The 18,827-nt window shown below is 66.0% G+C and overlaps 1 protein-coding gene across 1 annotated transcript; it reads left to right on the top strand.

Moving 5' to 3' along the window:
• Positions 1-1,105: 1,105 nt before the first annotated feature.
• On the top strand, positions 1,106-12,685 carry SCN1B (sodium voltage-gated channel beta subunit 1). Its single transcript, XM_068923391.1, has 5 exons — positions 1,106-1,409; positions 4,038-4,207; positions 8,441-8,681; positions 10,001-10,142; positions 12,015-12,685. The coding sequence occupies exons 1-5, from the start codon at positions 1,367-1,369 to the stop codon at positions 12,079-12,081; spliced, it is 663 nt and encodes a 220-aa protein (XP_068779492.1). The 5' UTR covers positions 1,106-1,366; the 3' UTR covers positions 12,082-12,685.
• Positions 12,686-18,827: the final 6,142 nt, after the last annotated feature.

The following is an 18,827-nucleotide window of genomic DNA, read 5'->3' as shown; positions in this document are numbered from 1 at the left end:
GGGGTGAAAAGGAGGAATTTTGGGGTCTGGGGGGGGAATCGGGGGGGGGCTTTGAAGTCCAGGGTGGGGGATTTGGGGGTGAATCAGGGAGCTTTGGGGTCTAGGGGGGAATTTGGGAGGAAATTGGAGGGATTTGGGGTCCAGGGACGGGATTTGGGGGGGAATTGGGGGATTTGGGGTGTGAGGAGGATTTGGGGGTCCAGGGTGGGGGATTTGGGGGGAATTAGGGGGATTTAGGGTCCATGGGGGAATTTGGGGGGAAATCAGGGGGGGATTTGGAGGAATTTGGGGAGAATCAGGGGAGATTTGGGGGGAAATCAGGGGAGATTTGGGGTGTGAGGAGGATTTGGGGGTCCGGGGCGGGAGATTTGGGGGGAATCAGGGGGATTTAGGGTCCATGGGGGAATTTAGGGGAAAATCGGGGGGGGATTTGGGGGGGAATCGGAGGAATTTGGGAGGGAATCGGTGGAGATTTGGGGGGAAATCAGGGGATTTGGGGTGTGAGGAGGATTTGGGGGTCCGGGGTGGGGGATTTGGGGGGAAATCAGGAGGAATTGGGGGTTCCGTGGGGGGATTTAGGGGGGAAATCGGGGAGGGGGGGTGGAAAATTTGGGGGAAATCGGTGCGATTTGGGGGGGGGCGGTGTGGGGCGAAGTCGCGCGCCTGGGGGGGTGGGATTTAAAGGGGGGGGAGGGGGGGTCCGTTGCGGGGGTGATTTTTAGGGGGCGAAACCAGGCGGATTTGGGGCCGGGTCTGGGCGGTGGCCAGCGGGAGGCTCCGCCCCCTCCGCGCCGGGGCGGGGCGGGGGGGGCGGGGTCACGTGACGGCCGCCGCAGTGCGCCGAGCGGAGCCGAGTCCGAGCCGGGCGGAGCCGAGCGGAGCCGAACGGAGCCGAACGGAGCCGAGCGGAGCCGAGCGGAGCCGAAGCCGAGCGGGAGCCGAGCGGAGCCGAACGGCTCCGAGTGTTGCCGAGCGGAGCCGAACGGGGCCGAGGCGGAGCCGAAGCCCAGCGGAGCCCGCCCGAACGTCTCCGAGTGTCGCCGAGCGGAGCCGAGTGTCGCCGAGCGGAGCCGAGTGTTGCCGAGCGCAGCCGAACGTCTCCGAGCGCAGCCGAAGGCTCCGGACCGGCCATGTCGCGACCCGCCGCCGCCGCCGCCGCCGCTCCGTGACAGCGACGGCTCCGCCGTTCCCCTCCCCCATCCTCCCGGGGGGGGGGCCCAGGCGTCCGGCGGGGGGTGGGGGAGGGGGGGGGAGAAAGGAGGGGCCCCCATGGCCGGCCCGGGCCGGGGGGGTCGAGGCGGGATGAGGAGCCGTTAACACCGGGCCCGAAACGGCAGCGGCAGCGGCAGCGGGCCCGGCCGCCGCCATGGCTGCGCGCAGCCCCTCGCTGCTCCTCGGCCTCCTCCTGGGTGAGTCCGGCCCCCCGTGTCCCCCCCCCCGTGTCCCCCCCCCGTGTCCCCCCCCCGTGTCCCCCCCGTGTCCCCCCCCCGTGTTCCCTCCCGTGTCCCCCCCCGTGTCCCCTCTCCCCTCCCGTGTCCCCCCCCGTGTCCCCTCTCCCCCCCCGTGTCCCCCCCCGTGTCCCCTCTGTCCCCCCCCCGTGTCCCCCGTGTCCCCCCCCCCGTGTCCCCCCCTCTGTCCCCCCCCCATGTCCCCTCTGTCCCCCCCCCGTGTCCCCTCTGTCCCCCCTGTGTCTCCTCTGTCCCCCCCCGTGTCCCCCTCCGTGTCGCCTCCGGTCCCCCCCGTGTCCCCCCCGATGTCCCCTCTGTCCCCCCCCGTGTCCCCCCCTCTGTCCCCCCTCTCCCCCCCCGTGTCCCCTCTCCCCCCCCGTGTCCCCCCTCTGTCCCTTGTCGCCCCCCGTGTCGCCCCTCTGTCCCCCCCTCTGTCCCCCCGTGTCCTCCCATGTCCCCCCTCTGTCCCATGTCCCCCCTGTGTCCCCTCCCGTGTCCCCTGTGTCCCCCCCGTGTCCCCCCAGTCCCCCGTGTCCCCCCCGCTCCCCCCTCTTCCCCCCCCGTGTCCCCCCCATGTCCCCCTCCGTGTCCCCTGTGTCCCCCCCCGTGTCCCCCCATGTCCCACTGTCCCCCCGATGTCCCCTCTGTCCCCCCCATGTCCCCCCATCTGTCCCCTATGTCCCCTTATCCCCCCATGTCCCCTCTGTTCCCCCCCCTTGTCCCCCCCCGTGTCCCCCCATGTCCCACTGTCCCCCCGATGTCCCCTCTGTCCCCCCCGTGTCCCCCTATCTGTCCTCTATGTCCCCTTATCCCCCCCCCGGTGTCTGCCTGTCCCCCCTGATGTCCCCCCGTCCCCCCCCAGTGTCCCCCTATCTGTCCCCCTGTGTCCCCCCCGTCCCCCCATCTGTCCCCCATCTGTCCCCCCTGTCCCCCCCTGTTGTCCCCCCCCGGTGTCCCCTCCGCAGCGCCCTCCCCCCGTCCCCGCAGTCCCCTCCGCAGTGTCCCTCCCCCCCCCCCGCTCAAGTGTCCCCTTCCCGGGCCCCTGCCACCTCCGCTGTGTCCCCCCCCCCCCCCCCCGGTGACAAAGTGTCCCCTTCCCCCCCTGCTCAAGTGTCCCCTTCCTGGGCCCCTGCCACCTCCCGCCGCAAGTGTCACCTTCCTGGGCCCCTGTCCCCTCCCCCCCCCCGAAAAGTGTCCCCTCCCCCCTCAAAACGGGGCCCCCCCCCGACACATGTCACCCCCAAAGTGTCCCCTCCGCGGTCCCCGTCCCCCGCCCGACACATGTCCCCCCGTCCCCTCTGCAATCCTCCCCCCCCCACCACCACCACCCTGGGGTCCCCCGTGTCCCCCCACCCCCCCACTGCCACCCTGGGGTCCCCTGTGCCCCCCCGCCGCCACCCTGGGGTCCCCCATGTCCCCCCACACCCCCGCTGCCACCCTGGGGTCCCCCGTGTCCCCCCCCCCACCGTGTCCCCCCCCACTGCCACCCTGGGGTCCCCTGTGCCCCCCCCACCACCCTGGGGTCCCCCCTGTCCCCCCACCCCCCCCGCTGCCACCCTGGGGTCCCCCGTGTCCCCCCCCCCACCGTGTCCCCCCCCCCGGCCACCCTGGGGTCCCCCGTGTCCCCCCCCACCGTGTCCCCCCCCCGCTGCCACCCTGGGGTCTGCTGTGTCCCCCCCTCCCCGTGTCCCCCCCCCAACTGCCACCCTGGGGTCCCCCGTGTCCCCCCCCACCGTGTCCCCCCCCCGCTGCCACCCTGGGGTCTGCTGTGTCCCCCCCTCCCCGTGTCCCCCCCCCAACTGCCACCCTGGGGTCCCCCGTGTCCCCCCCCCACCATCTCCCCCCCCACACTGCCACCCTGGGGTCCCCCGTGTCCCCCCCCCCACCGTGTCCCCCCCCCCGCTGCCACCCTGGGGTCCCCCGTGTCCCCCCCCACCGTGTCCCCCCCCACTGCCGCCACCCTGGGGTCCCCCGCGTCCCCCCACCCCCCCGCTGCCACCCTGGGGTCACCTGTGCCCCCCACCACCACCCTGGGGTCCCCCGTGTCCCCCCACACCCCCGCTGCCACCCTGGGGTCCCCTGTGTCCCCCCCTCCCCGTGTCCCCCCCCCACCACCCTGGAGTCCCCCGTGTCCCCCCCCACCGTGTCCCACCCCTCCACTGCCACCTTGGGGTCCCCCATGTCCCCCCCCCCCGCTGCCACCCTGGGGTCCCCCGTGTCCCCCCCCACCGTGTCCCCCCCCCGCTGCCACCCTGGGGTCCCCCGTGTCCCCCCCCACCGTGTCCCCCCCCACTGCCACCCTGGGGTCCCCCGTGTCCCCCTCCACCGTGTCCCCCCCCCGCCGCCACCCTGGGGTCCCCCGTGTCCCCCCCCCACCGTGTCCCCCCCCCCGCTGCCACCCTGGGGTCCCTCATGTCCCCATCCCCCCCACCACCACCCTGGGGTCCCCCGTGTCCCCCCCCAAGGCCGTGTCGCAGTGCCCCCTCCCCGCTGCCGCCGACACGTGTTTCCCTTCCCCCCCCCCCCGCCCCCTCCGGAACCGCAACACCCCGGGCTTGCGGGTGACGAGCGCCTCCGCCTGTGCGGCAGCGGTGACGGGGTGCCGGGCCGGGTGCGTGGAGGTGGACTCGCACACGGAGGCCGTGCTGGGCGACCCCTTCAAGCTGCTCTGCATCTCCTGCAAGCGCCGCAGCGAGACCACCGCCGAGGCCCTCACCGAGTGGTTCTTCCGCGAGGAGGGTACCCAGGGCTTTGACAAGGTGAGGGGTTTGGGGAGGGGGGGGGTACGTACAGCCGGACCCGGCTTACACCTGCGCAAGGGCGTGGGGGAGAGGACAACCGGAGGGGGGCAGTGGGGTGGGGCCTACAGCCTGGTCGTGGTGTGGGATACTGGGGGTACAGTCAGACGGGGCTGCAGGATACAGGGGTTACAGCCGGACGGGGGCACAGGATATGGGGTGTACGGTACAGCCGGACGGGGGCGCAGGATACGGGGGTTACAGCCGGACGGGGGCGCAGGATACGGGGGTTACAGCCGGACAGGGGCGCAGGATACGGGGGTTACAGCCGGACGGGGGCGCAGGATAGGGGGGGTACAGCCAGGCAGGGGCACAGGATACGGGGGGTACAGCTGGACGGGGGCACAGGATACGGGGGGTACAGCCGGACAGGGGCGCAGGATATGGGGGGTACAGCCAGGCAGGGGCACAGGATACGAGGGTTACAGCCGGACAGGGGCACAGGATATGGGGGATGCAGCCGGACGGGGGCGCAGGATACGAGGGTTACAGCCGGACAGGGGCACAGGATACGAGGGTTACAGCCGGGCAGGGGCGCAGGATACGGGGGGTACAGCTGGACGGGGGCACAGGATACGGGGGGTACAGCCGGACAGGGGCGCAGGATATGGGGGGTACAGCCAGGCAGGGGCACAGGATATGGGGGATGCAGCCGGACGGGGGCGCAGGATACGAGGGTTACAGCCAGGCAGGGGCGCAGGATACGGGGGGTACAGCCGGATGGGGGCACAGGATACGGGGGTTACAGCCAGGCAGGGGCACAGGATATGGGGGATACAGCCGGACGGGGGCGCAGGATACGAGGGTTACAGCCGGGCAGGGGCGCAGGATACGGGGGGTACAGCTGGACGGGGGCACAGGATACGGGGGTTACAGCCGGACAGGGACGCAGGATACGGGGGTGTACGGTATAGACAGGCAGGGGCGCAGGATACGGGGGTTACAGCCGGACGGGGGCGCAGGATACGGGGGTTACAGCCGGACGGGGCGCAGGATATGGGGGTGTACAGCCAGACAGGGGCGCAGGATACGGGGGGTACAGCCGGACAGGGGCACAGGATACGGGGGGCACAGGATATGGGGGGTACAGCCGGACGGGGGCGCAGGATACGGGGGGTACGGCCGGGTGGGGGCGCAGGATACGGGGGGTACAGCCAGACGGGTGCACAGGGTACAGGAGGAGTACAGCTGGACGGGGGGGGAGCGCAGAATACGGGGGTACAGCCGGAAGGGGGCGTAGGATACGGGGAGGGTACAGCCAGATGAGGGTACAGGATACAGGGGGGTACAGTCAGTCAGGGGTGCAGGATACAGGGCATACAACCAGATGGGGGCACAGGATACAGGGGGTACAGGCGGATGGGGATGCAGGATATTGAGGGGGGGCACAGATGTCGATATGGGGGGAGGGGTACAGCTGGACAGAGCGCAGGATACCGGGGGGTACAGCCAGACGGGCGCAGGATACCGGGGGGGGGGGTACAGCCAAACAGGGGCACAGGATACGGGGAGTACAGCCAGACGGTGCAGGATATTGGGGGGGGGGGTACAGCCGGACAGGGGTGCAGGATATTGGGGGGGGGAGTACAGTCAGATTGGGGCACAGGATACAGGGGGTACAGCCAGACAGGAGTTGGAAGAGATTGGGGCCAGGGTACAGCCAGACAGGGTTGGGGGGCACAGTTGTACAGCCAGGCAGGTGTGCAGGGTCAGGGGTACAGCCGGACGGGGGTGAAGGAGGTTGGGAGCAGGGTACAGCTGGATAGGGGTGCAGCCCCCCGGGGTACAGTCGGGGGCAGTGGGGTCAGACAGCTGGACAGGGTTTGGGGAGATATGGAGTACAGTTGAATGGGAGTTTGGGGACACACGGGGTACAGCGGGGCAGGGGTGTGGGGTCGTGGGTGCAGCCAAACAGTGGTGGAGGAGGTTGCGGCAGGGTACAGCCAGACAGGGGTGCAGCACACAGGTACAGCCGGATGGAGGTGTAGGATCATGGGTACAGCTGGACAGGGGTGTAGGGTGCAGCTGAAGGAGTGTGTGGGACACCTAGGGGGTACAGCCAGACAGGTGCAGGGATGTGGGTACAGTCGGACAGGATGGAGGAGATTGGGGGCAGGGTACAGCTGGACAGGGATGCAGGGTGGTTGGGGATACAGCCCGATAGGGGTACAGGCCACATATGGAGTTATGGGTACAGCTGGACAGAGGCGTGAGTAAACAGTACAGCTAGACAGGGGTGTGGGACATGGCTATACAGCTGGACAGGGCTGCAAGGTTGGGGGTACAGCCAAATGTGTGGGGAAAAGGGGGGCTCGGGTGCATTTGGGTGGGGGGGACATGGGGTTACAGCCAGACAGGGGTGCAGGACATGGGGTTACAGCCAGAGGACTGTAGGGTCAGAGGTACAGCCGGAGAGGAGCGTGGGATACAGGGATACAGCCAGAGGTGTGGGTCCATAGGTACAGCCAGACAGGTTTGGGGGATAGGGAGGTACAGCTAGATGGGGGTGTGCGGTCAGAGGTACAGCCGGACAGGGGTGCAGGACACAGGGAGGTTGAGAGCACAGCCGTACTGGAGAGGATTTGGGCCGGCGCGATAGTGCCTTATGGGTACAGCTGGACGGAGGGGATTGAGGTATGGAGGGGTGCTGTGGGTACAACCGGACTGGGGTAATTAGGATTGGGGGGGGGGGGAGTCATGAGTACAACCAGTTGGAGGACAGCCTGATGGCAGTGGTTCTGTGGGGTCCAGCTGGCCTGGGGGGATTCGAGTGTGGGAGAGGTGGTGTGGGTACAGTCATACCATGGGGACTGGGGCATGGGCAGCTGTTGTGGCTACAGTCAGACTGATGGGACTGGAGACGGGACAGCTGGAAGGGAGTTACACCCGTAGTGACAGTGACAAATCCTACAGTACAAGCCCAAGCAGCCATGTCGGTAGTTCCCGGCTGCCCTGGCCCTGCATTGGTGTTGCCAGGAGAGGGTAACCCCCCCAGCGATGGTGGTAGTGACGGTGACAAATCCTGCCGTACAATTCTGACTGGCCATATTGACTGCTCCTGGGTGACCTGGCCACCCCAGCCCCGCGTCGGTGTTGCTGGCGCATGGTTACCCCCCGATGACAGTGACGGTGACAGTGACGGTGACAAGTCTTACAGTACAAGCCCAGATGGCCCTGTTGGTAGTTCCTGGGTGGCCCAGCCACCCTGGCCCCCCGTCGGTGTTGCCGGAAGGGGGTTCCCCCATGACGACAGTGACAATGACAGTGATGGTGACGGTGACAAGTCCTAGAGTACAAGCGGCCACCCTGATAATTCCCTAGGTGGCCCATCTGCTCTGGCCCCACATTGGTGTTGCTGGCGGGTGGTTACCCCCATGGTGACGGTGACGACAGCGACGGTGAAAAACCGTTCAGCACAAGCCCGAGCCGCCATGTCTGTAGCTCCCAGGTGACCTGGCTGCCCCGGCTCGGTGTCAGTGTTACTGAGAGGGTGTTACACCCTCAGTGGGGGTGACGGTGACAAATCCAACAGTACAAACATCCACGTTGGTAGTTCCTCGAGTAGCCCAGCCACCCTGTCCCCACGTTGGTGTTGCTGGTGGGTGGTTACACCCACAGTGACGGTGACGACAGTGACAAACCTTTCAGCCCAAGCAGCAACATCTGTAGTTCCCAGGCCCAGGCTCCGTGTCGGTGTTGCCGGGACAGTGTTACACCCTCAGTGAGGGTGACAGTGACAAATCCTCCCATGCAAGTGTCCACGTTGGTAGTTCCCCAGGTGGTCCACCTGCCCTGGCCCTGTGTCAGTGTTGCTGGCGGGCGGTTACCCCCCTAGTGATGGTGACAGTGACGGTGACAAACCTTTCAGCCTAAGCCCAAACAGCAACATCTGTAGTTCCCGGGCAGCCGGCTCCATGTGTGGGTGTTGCCGGGACGGTGTTACACCCTCAGTGAGGGTGACGGTGACAAATCCTCCCCTACAAGCCTCCACGTTGGTCGTTCCCCGGGGGGCCCATCCAGCGTGGCCCCGCGTTGGTGTCGCTGGCGGGCGGTGACGGCGACAACGGCGGGTGACGCTGACAAACCTTTCAGCCCAAGCCCGAGCGGGCCCCGGCTATGTAGCTCGCCGGGGCGCGGGTCGGCGTGGCCGGAAGGGCGGTCCCGCCTGCCGGTGACGCCGCCTGCCGGTGCCAGATCCTGCGGTACGAGCCCGAGGGGCCGGTGGTGGTGGCGGACGGGCGCTTCGAGGGGGTGCTGGTGTGGAACGGCTCGCGGGGCACCCGGGACCTGCAGGACCTCTCGGTGCTGCTCACCAACGTGTCGGCCCGGCACGCCGGCGACTACGTGTGCCGGGTGGAGCGCAACCTCACCTTCGAGGGCTACGTCTACAGCCTGGCCCTCAACAAGACCATCCGCCTGGCCGTCGTCAGCAAGGGTGGGTGGGGTCACGGCGGGGAGGGGGGCGGGGCGGGTTGGGTTGTGGGTGGGGGCGTTGGGTTGAGGTGGGGTGCGGGGTGGTGGGTCTGGAGGTGGGGTGGTGGGATCTAGGGGCAAGGTGGTGGGATCTAGGGGCAGGGTGATGGGTCTGGGGGTGGTGCTCTGGGATCTAGGGGCGGGGTGATGGGTCTGGGGGCGGGGCTCTGAGATCTAGGGGCGGGGTGATGGGTCTGGAGGTGGGGTGGTGGGATCTAGGGGAGGGGTGATGGGTCTGGGGGCGGGGCTCTGGGATCTAGGGGCGGGGTGATGGGTCTGGAGGTGGGGTGATGGGATCTAGGGGTGGGGTGATGGGTCTGGGGGTGGGGTGATGGGTCTAGGGCAGGGGTGATGGGTCTGGGGGTGGAGTGATGGATCTGGGGGCGGGGTGATGGGTCTGGGGGCAGGGTGATGGGATCTAGGGGTGGGGTGATGGGTCTGGAGGTGGGGTGGTGGGATCTAGGGGTGGGGTGATGGGTCTGGGGGTAGGGTGATGGGTCTGGGGGTTGGGCTCTGGGATCTAGGGGCAGGGTGATGGGTCTGGGGGTGGGGCTCTGGGATCTAGGGGTGGGGTTTTGGAGTCGGGGGGTGGGGTTATGGGTCATGGGGTGGGGTTATGGGATCTGGAGTGGGGTTGTGGGACCTAGAGGTGGGGTGATGGGAACTAGGGGTGGGGTTATGGGGTCTGGGGGTGGGGTTATGGGGTCTAAGGGCAGGGTTATGGCAATTGGGGCAGGGTTGGGGTCTGACGGCGGGGTTGTGGGGTCGGGGGTGGGGTGATGGGTCTGGGGGCGGGGTTATAGGATCTAGGGGTGGGGTTCTAGGTCTGGGGGTGGGGTTATTGGGCCTGGGGGTGGGATGATGGGTCTGGGGGTGGAGTTATGACTCTAGGGGTGGGGTTGTGGGCTCTAGGGGTGGGGCTATGGGGTTTGGAGGTGGGGCTGTGGGGTCTAGGGGTGGGGTTGTGGGTCTGGGAGCTATGGGGGCGGGGCTATGGGTCTGGGGCAGGGTGATGGGTCTGGGGGCGGGGCTCGGGTCTAGAGGTGGGGTCGTGGGTCTGGGGGTGGGGCTCTGGGACTGAAGGGGTGGGCCATATGGGTGTGGGTGGGGCCTATCCCTTAGGGACGGGGCCTATCAGCACAGGGCCCCCGCCACCCCCAGGTGAGCTGTGGTGGATGGTGGCATGAAGGTTGGGGGGGAGGTGGCCACCTTGGGGGTGGGGCCTGTGGGCCGGGGAGGCGGAGCCCAGCGGCACTGACCCCGCCCCCCCCGGCGGCACAGCCACCCGCGACATGGCGTCCATCGTGTCGGAGATCATGATGTACGTGCTCATCGTGGTGCTCACCGTGTGGCTGGCGGCCGAGATGCTCTACTGCTACCGCAAGGTGGCGGCCGCCGCCGAGGCCCCCGCGCCCGAGAACGCGTGAGCTCCCCGGGGGACAGGGACGGGGTTGGGGACACGGATGGGATGGGGATGGGGACGGGGACAAGGACAGGGACAGGGTTGGGGACAGGGATGGGGTGGGGACAAGGATGGGATGGAGATGGGGACGGGGACAAGGACAGGGACAGGGTTGGGGACGGGGATGGGATGGGGACAAGGATGGGATGGAGATGGCGACAGGAACGGGGTTGGGGACATGGATGAGATTGGGATGGGGACGGGGACAAGGACAGGGACAGGGTTGGGGACAGGGATGGGGTGGGGACAAGGATGGGATGGAGATGGGGACGGGGACAAGGACAGGGACAGGGTTGGGGACAGGGATGGGATGGGGACAAGGATGGGATGGAGATGGCGACAGGGTTGGGGTTGGGGACGCAGATGGGATGGGGACGGGGACAAGGACAGTGACAGGGCTGGGGACGGGGATGGGATGGGGACAAGGATGGGATGGAGATGGGGACAGGAACGGGGTTGGGGACACGGATGAGATTGGGATGGGGACGGGGACAAGGACAGGGACAGGGTTGAGGACAGGGATGGGATGGGGACAGGAATGGGGTTGGGGACGCAGATGGGATGGGGACGGGGACAAGGACAGTGACGGTTGGGGACAGGGATGGGATGGGGACAAGGATGGGATGGGATGGGGACAGGAACGGGGTTGGGGTCGCAGATGGGATGGAGATGAGGACAAGGACAGGGACAGGGCTGGGGACGGGGATGGGATGGGGACAAGGATGGGATGGAGATGGGGACAGGAACGGGGTTGGGGACACGGATGAGATTGGGATGGGGACGGGGACAAGGACAGGGACAGGGTTGAGGACAGGGATGGGATGGGGACAGGAATGGGGTTGGGGACGCAGATGGGATGGGGACGGGGACAAGGACAGTGACGGTTGGGGACAGGGATGGGATGGGGACAAGGATGGGATGGGATGGGGACAGGAACGGGGTTGGGGTCGCAGATGGGATGGAGATGAGGACAAGGACAGGGACAGGGTTGGGGACAGGGATAGGATGGGACAAGGATGGGATGGAGATGGGGACAGGAACGGGGTTGGGGTCGCAGATGGGATGGAGATGAGGACAAGGACAGGGACAGGGTTGGGGACAGGGATGGGATGGGACAAGGATGGGATGGAGACGGGGACAGGAACGGGGTTGGGGACACGGATGAGATGGGGATGGGGATTGGGAGAAGGACAGGGACAGGGTTGAGGACAGGGATGGGATGGGGATGGAGCAGGGACCAGGACAGAGATGGGGACAAGGAGAGGGACAGGGTTGAGGACAGGAATGGGATGAAGACAAGGATGGGATGGGATGGGGATGGAGCAGGGACCACGATGGGCACGGGGACAAAGACAGGGATGGGACAGGGACAGGGATGGGGACAAGAATGGGATGGGGACGGAGCAGGGATCAGGACCGGGATGGGGACAAGGACAGGGATGGGGTTGGGGACACGGATGGGATGGGGACGGAGCAGGGACCGGGATGGGGACAAGGACAGGGACGGGGTTGGGGACACGGATGGGATGGGGACAAGGACAGGGATGGGGTTGGGGACAAGAATGGGATGGGGACGGAGCAGGGACCGGGATGGGGACAAGGACAGGGATGGGGTTGGGGACACGGATGGGATGGGGACGGAGCAGGGACCAGGATGGAGATGGGGACAAGGACAGGGACGGGGTTGGTGACAGAGATGGGGACAGGGACAAGGATGGGATAGAGACGGGGACGGAGCAGAGATGAGGCCGGGGATGGGGACAGAGAGGGGACACGAGTGGAGGGGACAGGACAGAGAGGGGACAGACGAGACCTCGCCGCCTTCGCCCGCAGCTCCGAGTACCTGGCCATCACGTCGGAGAGCAAAGAGAACTGCACCGGGGTGCAGGTGGCCGAGTGACGCCGCGCCTGTGTCCCCCCCCCCCCCCGCCGCCGCGCCTGTGTCCCCCCGCCCGCGCGCCCCGACACGCGTGTGCCACCGCCTGCATGAGCCGAGGTGGGCCGGGGAGAGGTTGGGGGGGGGGGACACGCTTGCTGCTTGCACGCCGCCATGCATGGGTCACGCCAGGACACGCCAGGTCATGCTGCACGGGGCGGGGAGGTTGGGGTGGGGGGGGACGACAGGAGACCGGCGCTGCCGCGGCGACCGGCGGCCGCCTGTAGCCCGCGCCGCCGGAGGACTGAGGACGGCGGCGGTGGCGGCGCCGACAGGCGGGACCGCGCCGACGCGCGCGGGACCGCGGCCGACGGACGCGAGACCGCCGCCGACGCGCGTCACCCGCGGCCGGGTGACGGTGACGCTCCTCGTCACGCCTCCCGTCGTTCCCGTTGTCTCGTTTGCACTTTCGGGGCCGGGGAAAGGTGGTGGTGGTTGGCGGGGGGGTGGGGGGCGCCGGGGGGGGGCCGAGCTTGTGCTCCTCCCCTGCAATAACCGCCCCCCCCCGAAACGCTCCCCAAATCCCCCCACCACCACCACCCCGATGCCTCCCCAAAATAAACCGCCTGTTTGAGCCGTGTCTCCGCGTGGGAATGACGCCGCCGCAGGCGGGAGGGCCCAGGCGTCCGGGCGGGTGGTCCCGGCCGCCCCACGTGCATCCGGGACCAGCCGTTGAGGTGTACCCGCCGTTGGGGTGTCCTCGTGGTTGCCGCGGCCAAGGCGTCCCCACCGTTGAGGTGTCCCCAGCAGCAGGAGGCCTCCATGAGCAAGGTGTGCCACCGTTGACACGTCCTCACCATCAGGGTGTCCCCACCGTTGAGGTGTCCCCAGCAGCAGGAGGCCTCCATGAGCAAGGTGTGCCACCGTTGACACGTCCTCACCATCAGGGTGTCCCCACCACCTGGATTTTCTCACTGTTGGGGTGTCGCCACTGCCATAGTGTCCCCATGACCCCCATGTTCCCATCCTCGAGGTGTCCCACCATTGAGGTGTCCCTGTCATCAAGGTGTCCCCATGACTAGGGTGTTTGTTCCCTCACTGGGGTGTCCCCATGGCCAAAGTGTCCCACCGTCGAGGTGTCCTTACCCTCAGGACATCCCCACCAGCCGGGTGTCCCCATGGCCAACATGTCCTCATGGTCAAGGTGTCTCACCATCAGGGTGTCCCCACCACCAGGGTATCCCCCATGGCTAAGGTGTCCTCACCTTTGAGGTTTCACCACCATCAGGACGTCCCCACCATTGGAGACCGAGATGTCCCCATGACCAGGGTGTCCCTATGGCCAACATGTCCCTACAACCAGGAGGTCTTCACGACCAGGGTGTCCCCACAACCTGGGTGTCCTCAGCCAGCCTGTCCCCATGACCAGGATGTTCCGATGACCAGTGTGTCCCCACCGTCAGGGTGTCCCCACCGTTGGGCCATCCCTGCCGTCAAAGTGTCCCCATGACTGAGTCATCCCAACGAGGGTGTCTCCATGGCTGAGATGTCCCCACTGTCAAACTATCTGCAACCAGAATGTCCCCACAACCAGGACCAAAGTGTCCCACCATCAGGGCATCCCCACCATCAAGGTGTCCCCACCATCAGGATGTCACCATGACCAGTATGTTCCCATGGTCAAGATGTCCCCACAAGCAAGTCATCTCCATGACCAGGATGCCCTCATGCCCAAAGTGTTCCACCATCAGAACATGCCCACCACCAGGACATCCCCGCAACAAGGATATCCCCACAGCTGAGGTGTCCCACCACCAAGACGTCCCCACCACAAGGTGTCCTCAGCACCAGGACGTCCCCATGACCAGTGTGTCCCCCCATCAGCGCGTCCCCACCACCAGGATTTCCCCACCACCAAGCTGTCCCCATGGCCGAGGTGTCCCCCCATCAGCACATCCCCACCGCCAGGACATGTCCACCATCAAGCTGTCCCCACAGCTGAGGTGTCCCCCCATCAGTATGTCCCCACCACCAAGCTGTCCCCATGGCCGAGGTGTCCCCCCCATCAGCACGTCCCCACCACGAAGCTGTCCTCATGGCTGTGGTGTCCCGCCATCAGCACGTTCCCACCACCAGGACATGCCCACGGCCGAGGTGTCCCCCCATCAGTATATCCCCACCACCAAGCTGTCCCCATGGCCGAGGTGTCCCCCCCATCAGCACGTCCCCACCATGAAGCTGTCCTCATGGCTGTGGTGTCCCGCCATCAGCACGTCCCCGCCACCAGGACATGCCCATGGCCGAGGTGTCCCCCCATTCGCACGTCCCCACCACCAGGACATGCCCACGGCCGAGGTGTCCCCCCCCATCAGCACGTCCCCGCCACCAGGACATGCCCACGGCCGAGGTGTCCCGCCATCAGCATGTCCCCACCACCAGGACGTGCCCATGGCCAAGGTGTCCCCTCATCAGCACATCCCCACCACCAAGCTGCCCCCACAGCTGAGGTGTCCCCCCATCAGCACGTCCCCACCACCAAGCTGCCCCCACGGCCGAGGTGTCCCCCCATCCGCACGTCCCCACCACCAAGCTGCCCCCACGGCTGAGGTGTCCCCCCATTCACACGTCCCCACCACCAGGACATGCCCATGGCTGAGGTGTCCCACCATCAGCACGTCCCCACCACGAAGCTGTCCTCATGGCTGTGGTGTCCCGCCATCAGCACGTCCCCGCCACCAGGACGTGCCCACGGCCGAGGTGTCCCGCCATCAGCACGTCCCCACCACCAGGACATGCCCATGGCCAAGGTGTCCCCCCATCAGCACATCCCCACCACCAAGCTGCCCCCACAGCTGAGGTGTCCCCCCATCAGCACGTCCCCACCACCAAGCTGCCCCCACGGCCGAGGTGTCCCCCCATCCGCACGTCCCCACCACCAGGCCATGCCCGTGGCCGAGGTGTCCCCCCATCCGCACGTCCCCACCACCAGAACATCCCCACCCCGGGCTTGTCCCCACCCCGAGCCATCCCATCATCCCCTTCAAGCCTGAAGCCGCCCCGGGGGTGGTGGCAGACACGGCTGCGTCATGCGTGTCGACACGTGCCGGCGTCAGCCCCGGTTTTTCCGGTTTTTCTGGCGCAACTCAAAAAAAAAAAAAAAACCCTCCAAAGAATGCAAAAAAAAGCAATTTCCAGCAGGTCTAAAAAATAAGCCCGTCACCTGGCCGCTCGTTAGGGCTTTAATTAAGGCTAATTCGGCAGGGCGGCGCCCGCCGGCGCCGTGCCTCACCGGCTATTTCGGCGGCTAAATGACCCGTTTCGGGGCTCAATCACCCCCTTGGCGGGAGCCAAGTGACCCGATTTCGGGGGTGAAATGAGCCGTTTCGGGGGCGACGTCACCCGGCGCCGTTTCAGGCGGCCTTAAAACAACCGACCGACCGGCTGAAGCGTCTCTTGCTGGAGAAGGTAAGCCCCGCCACCGTTTCGGGGCTAAAAATGGCCTTTTTGGGGCAAACCAGGGGCGCGAGGGAGGGTTTGGGGGGGGGGGCCGCGGGGAGGGTGTTTCGGTTGTAGCGGGGGGACGGAGGGTGGGTTTTTTGGGGGGTGAAGGGTGTTTTGTGGGTGTGGTTTTTTTTTTTCTTTTCAAATTTTGGGGGTGTTTTCCCAAATTCGGCTGGTTTCGGGTGCCGGGACCATGGGCCGGATCTGCCGGTGCAAGAAGCGGCGCGTGGTGGCCAAGGGCAAGAAGAAGTCCAAGGCGCAGGTACGTCGGCCCGATTCCGGCTCGTTTCGGCCCGTTTCGGCCCGTTTCGACCCGGGTTCTTTTTGGGGCCGTTTCGGGCGGTTTTCGGGCCGCTGACGTCGGCGTTTTTTCGCAGGGTTGCTGCGGGTGCGCGGCGCCGGCGCGGGAGGCCGGGGTGCCGGCGCGGGAGCGGGCGCCGCCGGCCACCTCCACCGTGGTCATCTGGCCACCGCCGGCCATCGTCACCCTCGGGAGGCCCCGGGTGACGCTGGCGGCGGGTCCCTGCTGGCTCTAGCGGCCCCGAAATCGCCCCGATTGGCCCCAAAAAACCCGGCCGGCGGCAACGGCGTGTGGCCGGCAGGCGGCGCTCGGCCCAAAAGTCCGTTTCGCGGCCCCAAAAATCTCCTTCTCGGCCCCAAAATCTGCTTCTCGGCCGCAAAAATCTGTTTCTTGGCCCCAAGATTCCGTTTCTCGGCCCAAAAATCGGCTTGTCGGTCCCAAAAATCCGCTTCTCGGCCCCAAAATCTGCTTCTCGGCCCCAACATCTGCTTCTCGGCCACAAAAAAATCTATTCCTCGACCCCATATCTGCTTCTTGGCCCCAAAATCTGCTTCTCGGCCCCAAAAATCTGTTTCTTGGCCCCAGAAATCCACTTCTCGGCCCCAAAATCTGCTTCTCGGCCGCAAAATCCATTTTTCAGCCCCAAAAAAATCTATTCCTCGACCCCAAATCTGCTTCTTGGCCCCAAAATCTGCTTCTCGGCCCCAGAAATCTGTTTCTTGGCCCCAAAATTCTGTTTCTCGGCCCAAAATCCGTTTCTTGACCCAAAAACTGTTTCTCGGCCCCCAAATCTGCTTCTCAGCCCCCAAAAGCCCATTTCTCGGCCCAAAAATCTGCTCAAAAATGCATTTCTCAGCCCCAAAAACCCGTTTCTTGACCCAAAAAATCTGTTTCCTGGCCCAAAAATCCATTTCCCAGCCAAAAGACCCGTTTCCCAGCCCCAAAATCTGTTTTTCAGCCCAAAAATCCGCTTCTCAGCCCAAAAAATCCATTTCTCGGCCCAAAAATCTCTTTCTCGGCCCAAAAATCTGCTTCTTGGCCCAAAAATCTGCTTCTTGGCCCCAAATCCGCTTCTCGGCCCAAAAAACTGGCTCTTGGCCCCAAAAATGAGTCTTGGAACAGAAACGGAGCAATTGGCCCCAAAACACCCAGTTCTCAGCCGCAAAATGGCGCTTGGCCCAAAAAACCAGCTTCTCAGCCCAAAATCCATTCTTAGCCCAAAAGCAGCTCCTGGCCCCAGAAACAGGTTTTGGCCCCAAAAAACCTTTTTTGGCTCAAAATTGGCTCTTGGCCCCAAAACCAGGTTTTGGCCCCAAAACGGCTCTTGGCCCAAAGACCAAATTTTCAGCCCCAAAAAATGGCTCTCGACCCAAAAAATGGCCCAAAAAGCCAATTCTTGGCCCCAAACCGGCCCAAAATCGTAGCGATTGGCCCCAAAAATGGCACACAGCACGGAAAGCAGCTCTTGGCCCCAAATCCACTTCTTTTCACCCCAAAATGGCCCCGGGCACAAAAAAAAATAAAGACTCTTGGGACAGAAATGTGACAATCGCCCCCAAAATGGCATCAGGCACAGAAACCGTCTCTCAGGCCCCCCAAAAAAACACTTTTTGGCCCCAAAACTTCTCGCAGGCCTAGGAAAGCTCTCGCCCCCCCCCCCCAAATGGCCCAAAATCCGGGTTTTTTTGGGCCAAAAGTGGGTTCTTGGCCCCAAAATGACACTGGGAGAGGGAAAAAAAAAAAAATGACTCCCGGCCCCCAAACCTGGTCTTTGGCCCCAAAAACGCAGCTCCCCCCCCCGCCCAAACCAGTTCTTGGCCCAAAAAATCACAGTTCTCGGCCCCAAAAGGACCTTTTGGCTGAAAAGCGGGTTTTTCGCCCCAAACCGCATCGTTCCCCTCCCCCCCCCCCGGCCCGGTAATTAAAATCGTTAAAATCCTGATGTAAAGTGACTGCCGGACGCCTGGGCCCCTTTTGGGGGGGGGGGGGCATCTGGCATCATGTCCCCACCCCCCTCCCCGCCCCTGTTCTGCGGCGCTGCCCCTTTAAGAGCGGGAGGGAGGGGGGAGGCGCGCTGCGATTGGGCGGTGGGGGTGGCGGGGGCGGAGCCTGCCCGAGTCCCGCCCCCCCCCTCCCCCGGCCCTTCCGCGGCTGCTGAAACCAGCGCCGAGGCCGGTCGCGGCGGACACGCGTGACCCGGGGTGGGTGGGGGGCGGGAGACACGTGACCGGGGGGCACGTGACCGCGTACACGCGTGACCGGGGACACGCGTGAGCGGGGAGGGAGGAGGCGTGAGCAGGGAGGACACGCGTGGGCAGGGGCACGCGATCGCTGTGACGGGGGGGGCGACACGGGTGGGCAGGGACACGCAGCTGGGGGGGGGCACGTGTGACCGAGAGCTCGTAATTGGGGGGGACGGGTGGGCACAAGAGACCAGGGACACGCGTGTGACGTGTCTGCGGGAATCAGGTGAGAGGCGTGGGCGGCGGTCACGCGTGGGCAGAGACACGTGATTGTGGCGTGACCCGGGACACGCGCGGGCAGGGAGAGCTGTCTGGGATCATGTGACCGGGACGTGACCCGCGTGGGAATCGGTCACGAGTGGGCAGCGGCCACGCGTGGGTAGATGTGCGACCAGGAACACGCCTGAAAAGGGGACGTGACTGTGGGGGCACGTGACCAGGGGACACTCGTGACCGAGGACACGTGATGGACACGCGTGACCGTGGGAAACGCGTGACCGTGGGAAACGCGTGTCCGTGGTTGCTGGACTGGGGGAGGGGCTGATACACGTGACCGGAGGACACGCGTGACCGTGGGGGTCCTCCCCCCCCCCTCCCCCAGGAGCAGCCAATCCCCAGCCTCCAGCCCGCCCTTCCCTAGCCAATCACCGGCCTCCCCTCCAACCCCGCCCCGAGCCCCGCCCCCCTCAGTGACATCACAAAGAGGCGCGTTGTGGGGGGGGGAA

The sequence above is a fragment of the Struthio camelus genome, chromosome 33 (genome assembly GCF_040807025.1).
Source record: "Struthio camelus isolate bStrCam1 chromosome 33, bStrCam1.hap1, whole genome shotgun sequence".
NCBI classification, from domain to species: domain Eukaryota; kingdom Metazoa; phylum Chordata; class Aves; order Struthioniformes; family Struthionidae; genus Struthio; species Struthio camelus.
Note: the sequence above shows the minus strand (reverse complement) of the source record. Positions and strands in the feature narration are given on the sequence as shown.

Excerpts from the sequence above, each read along its gene's own strand:
- SCN1B (XM_068923391.1), top strand. The coding sequence starts at position 1,367 with ATGGCTGCGCGCAGCCCCTCGCTGCTCCTCGGCCTCCTCCTGG. Across the intron at positions 8,682-10,000 it reads CCTGGCCGTCGTCAGCAAGG|CCACCCGCGACATGGCGTCC; the intron begins GTGGGTGGGGTC and ends CCGGCGGCACAG. Across the intron at positions 10,143-12,014 it reads GCCCCCGCGCCCGAGAACGC|CTCCGAGTACCTGGCCATCA; the intron begins GTGAGCTCCCCG and ends CTTCGCCCGCAG.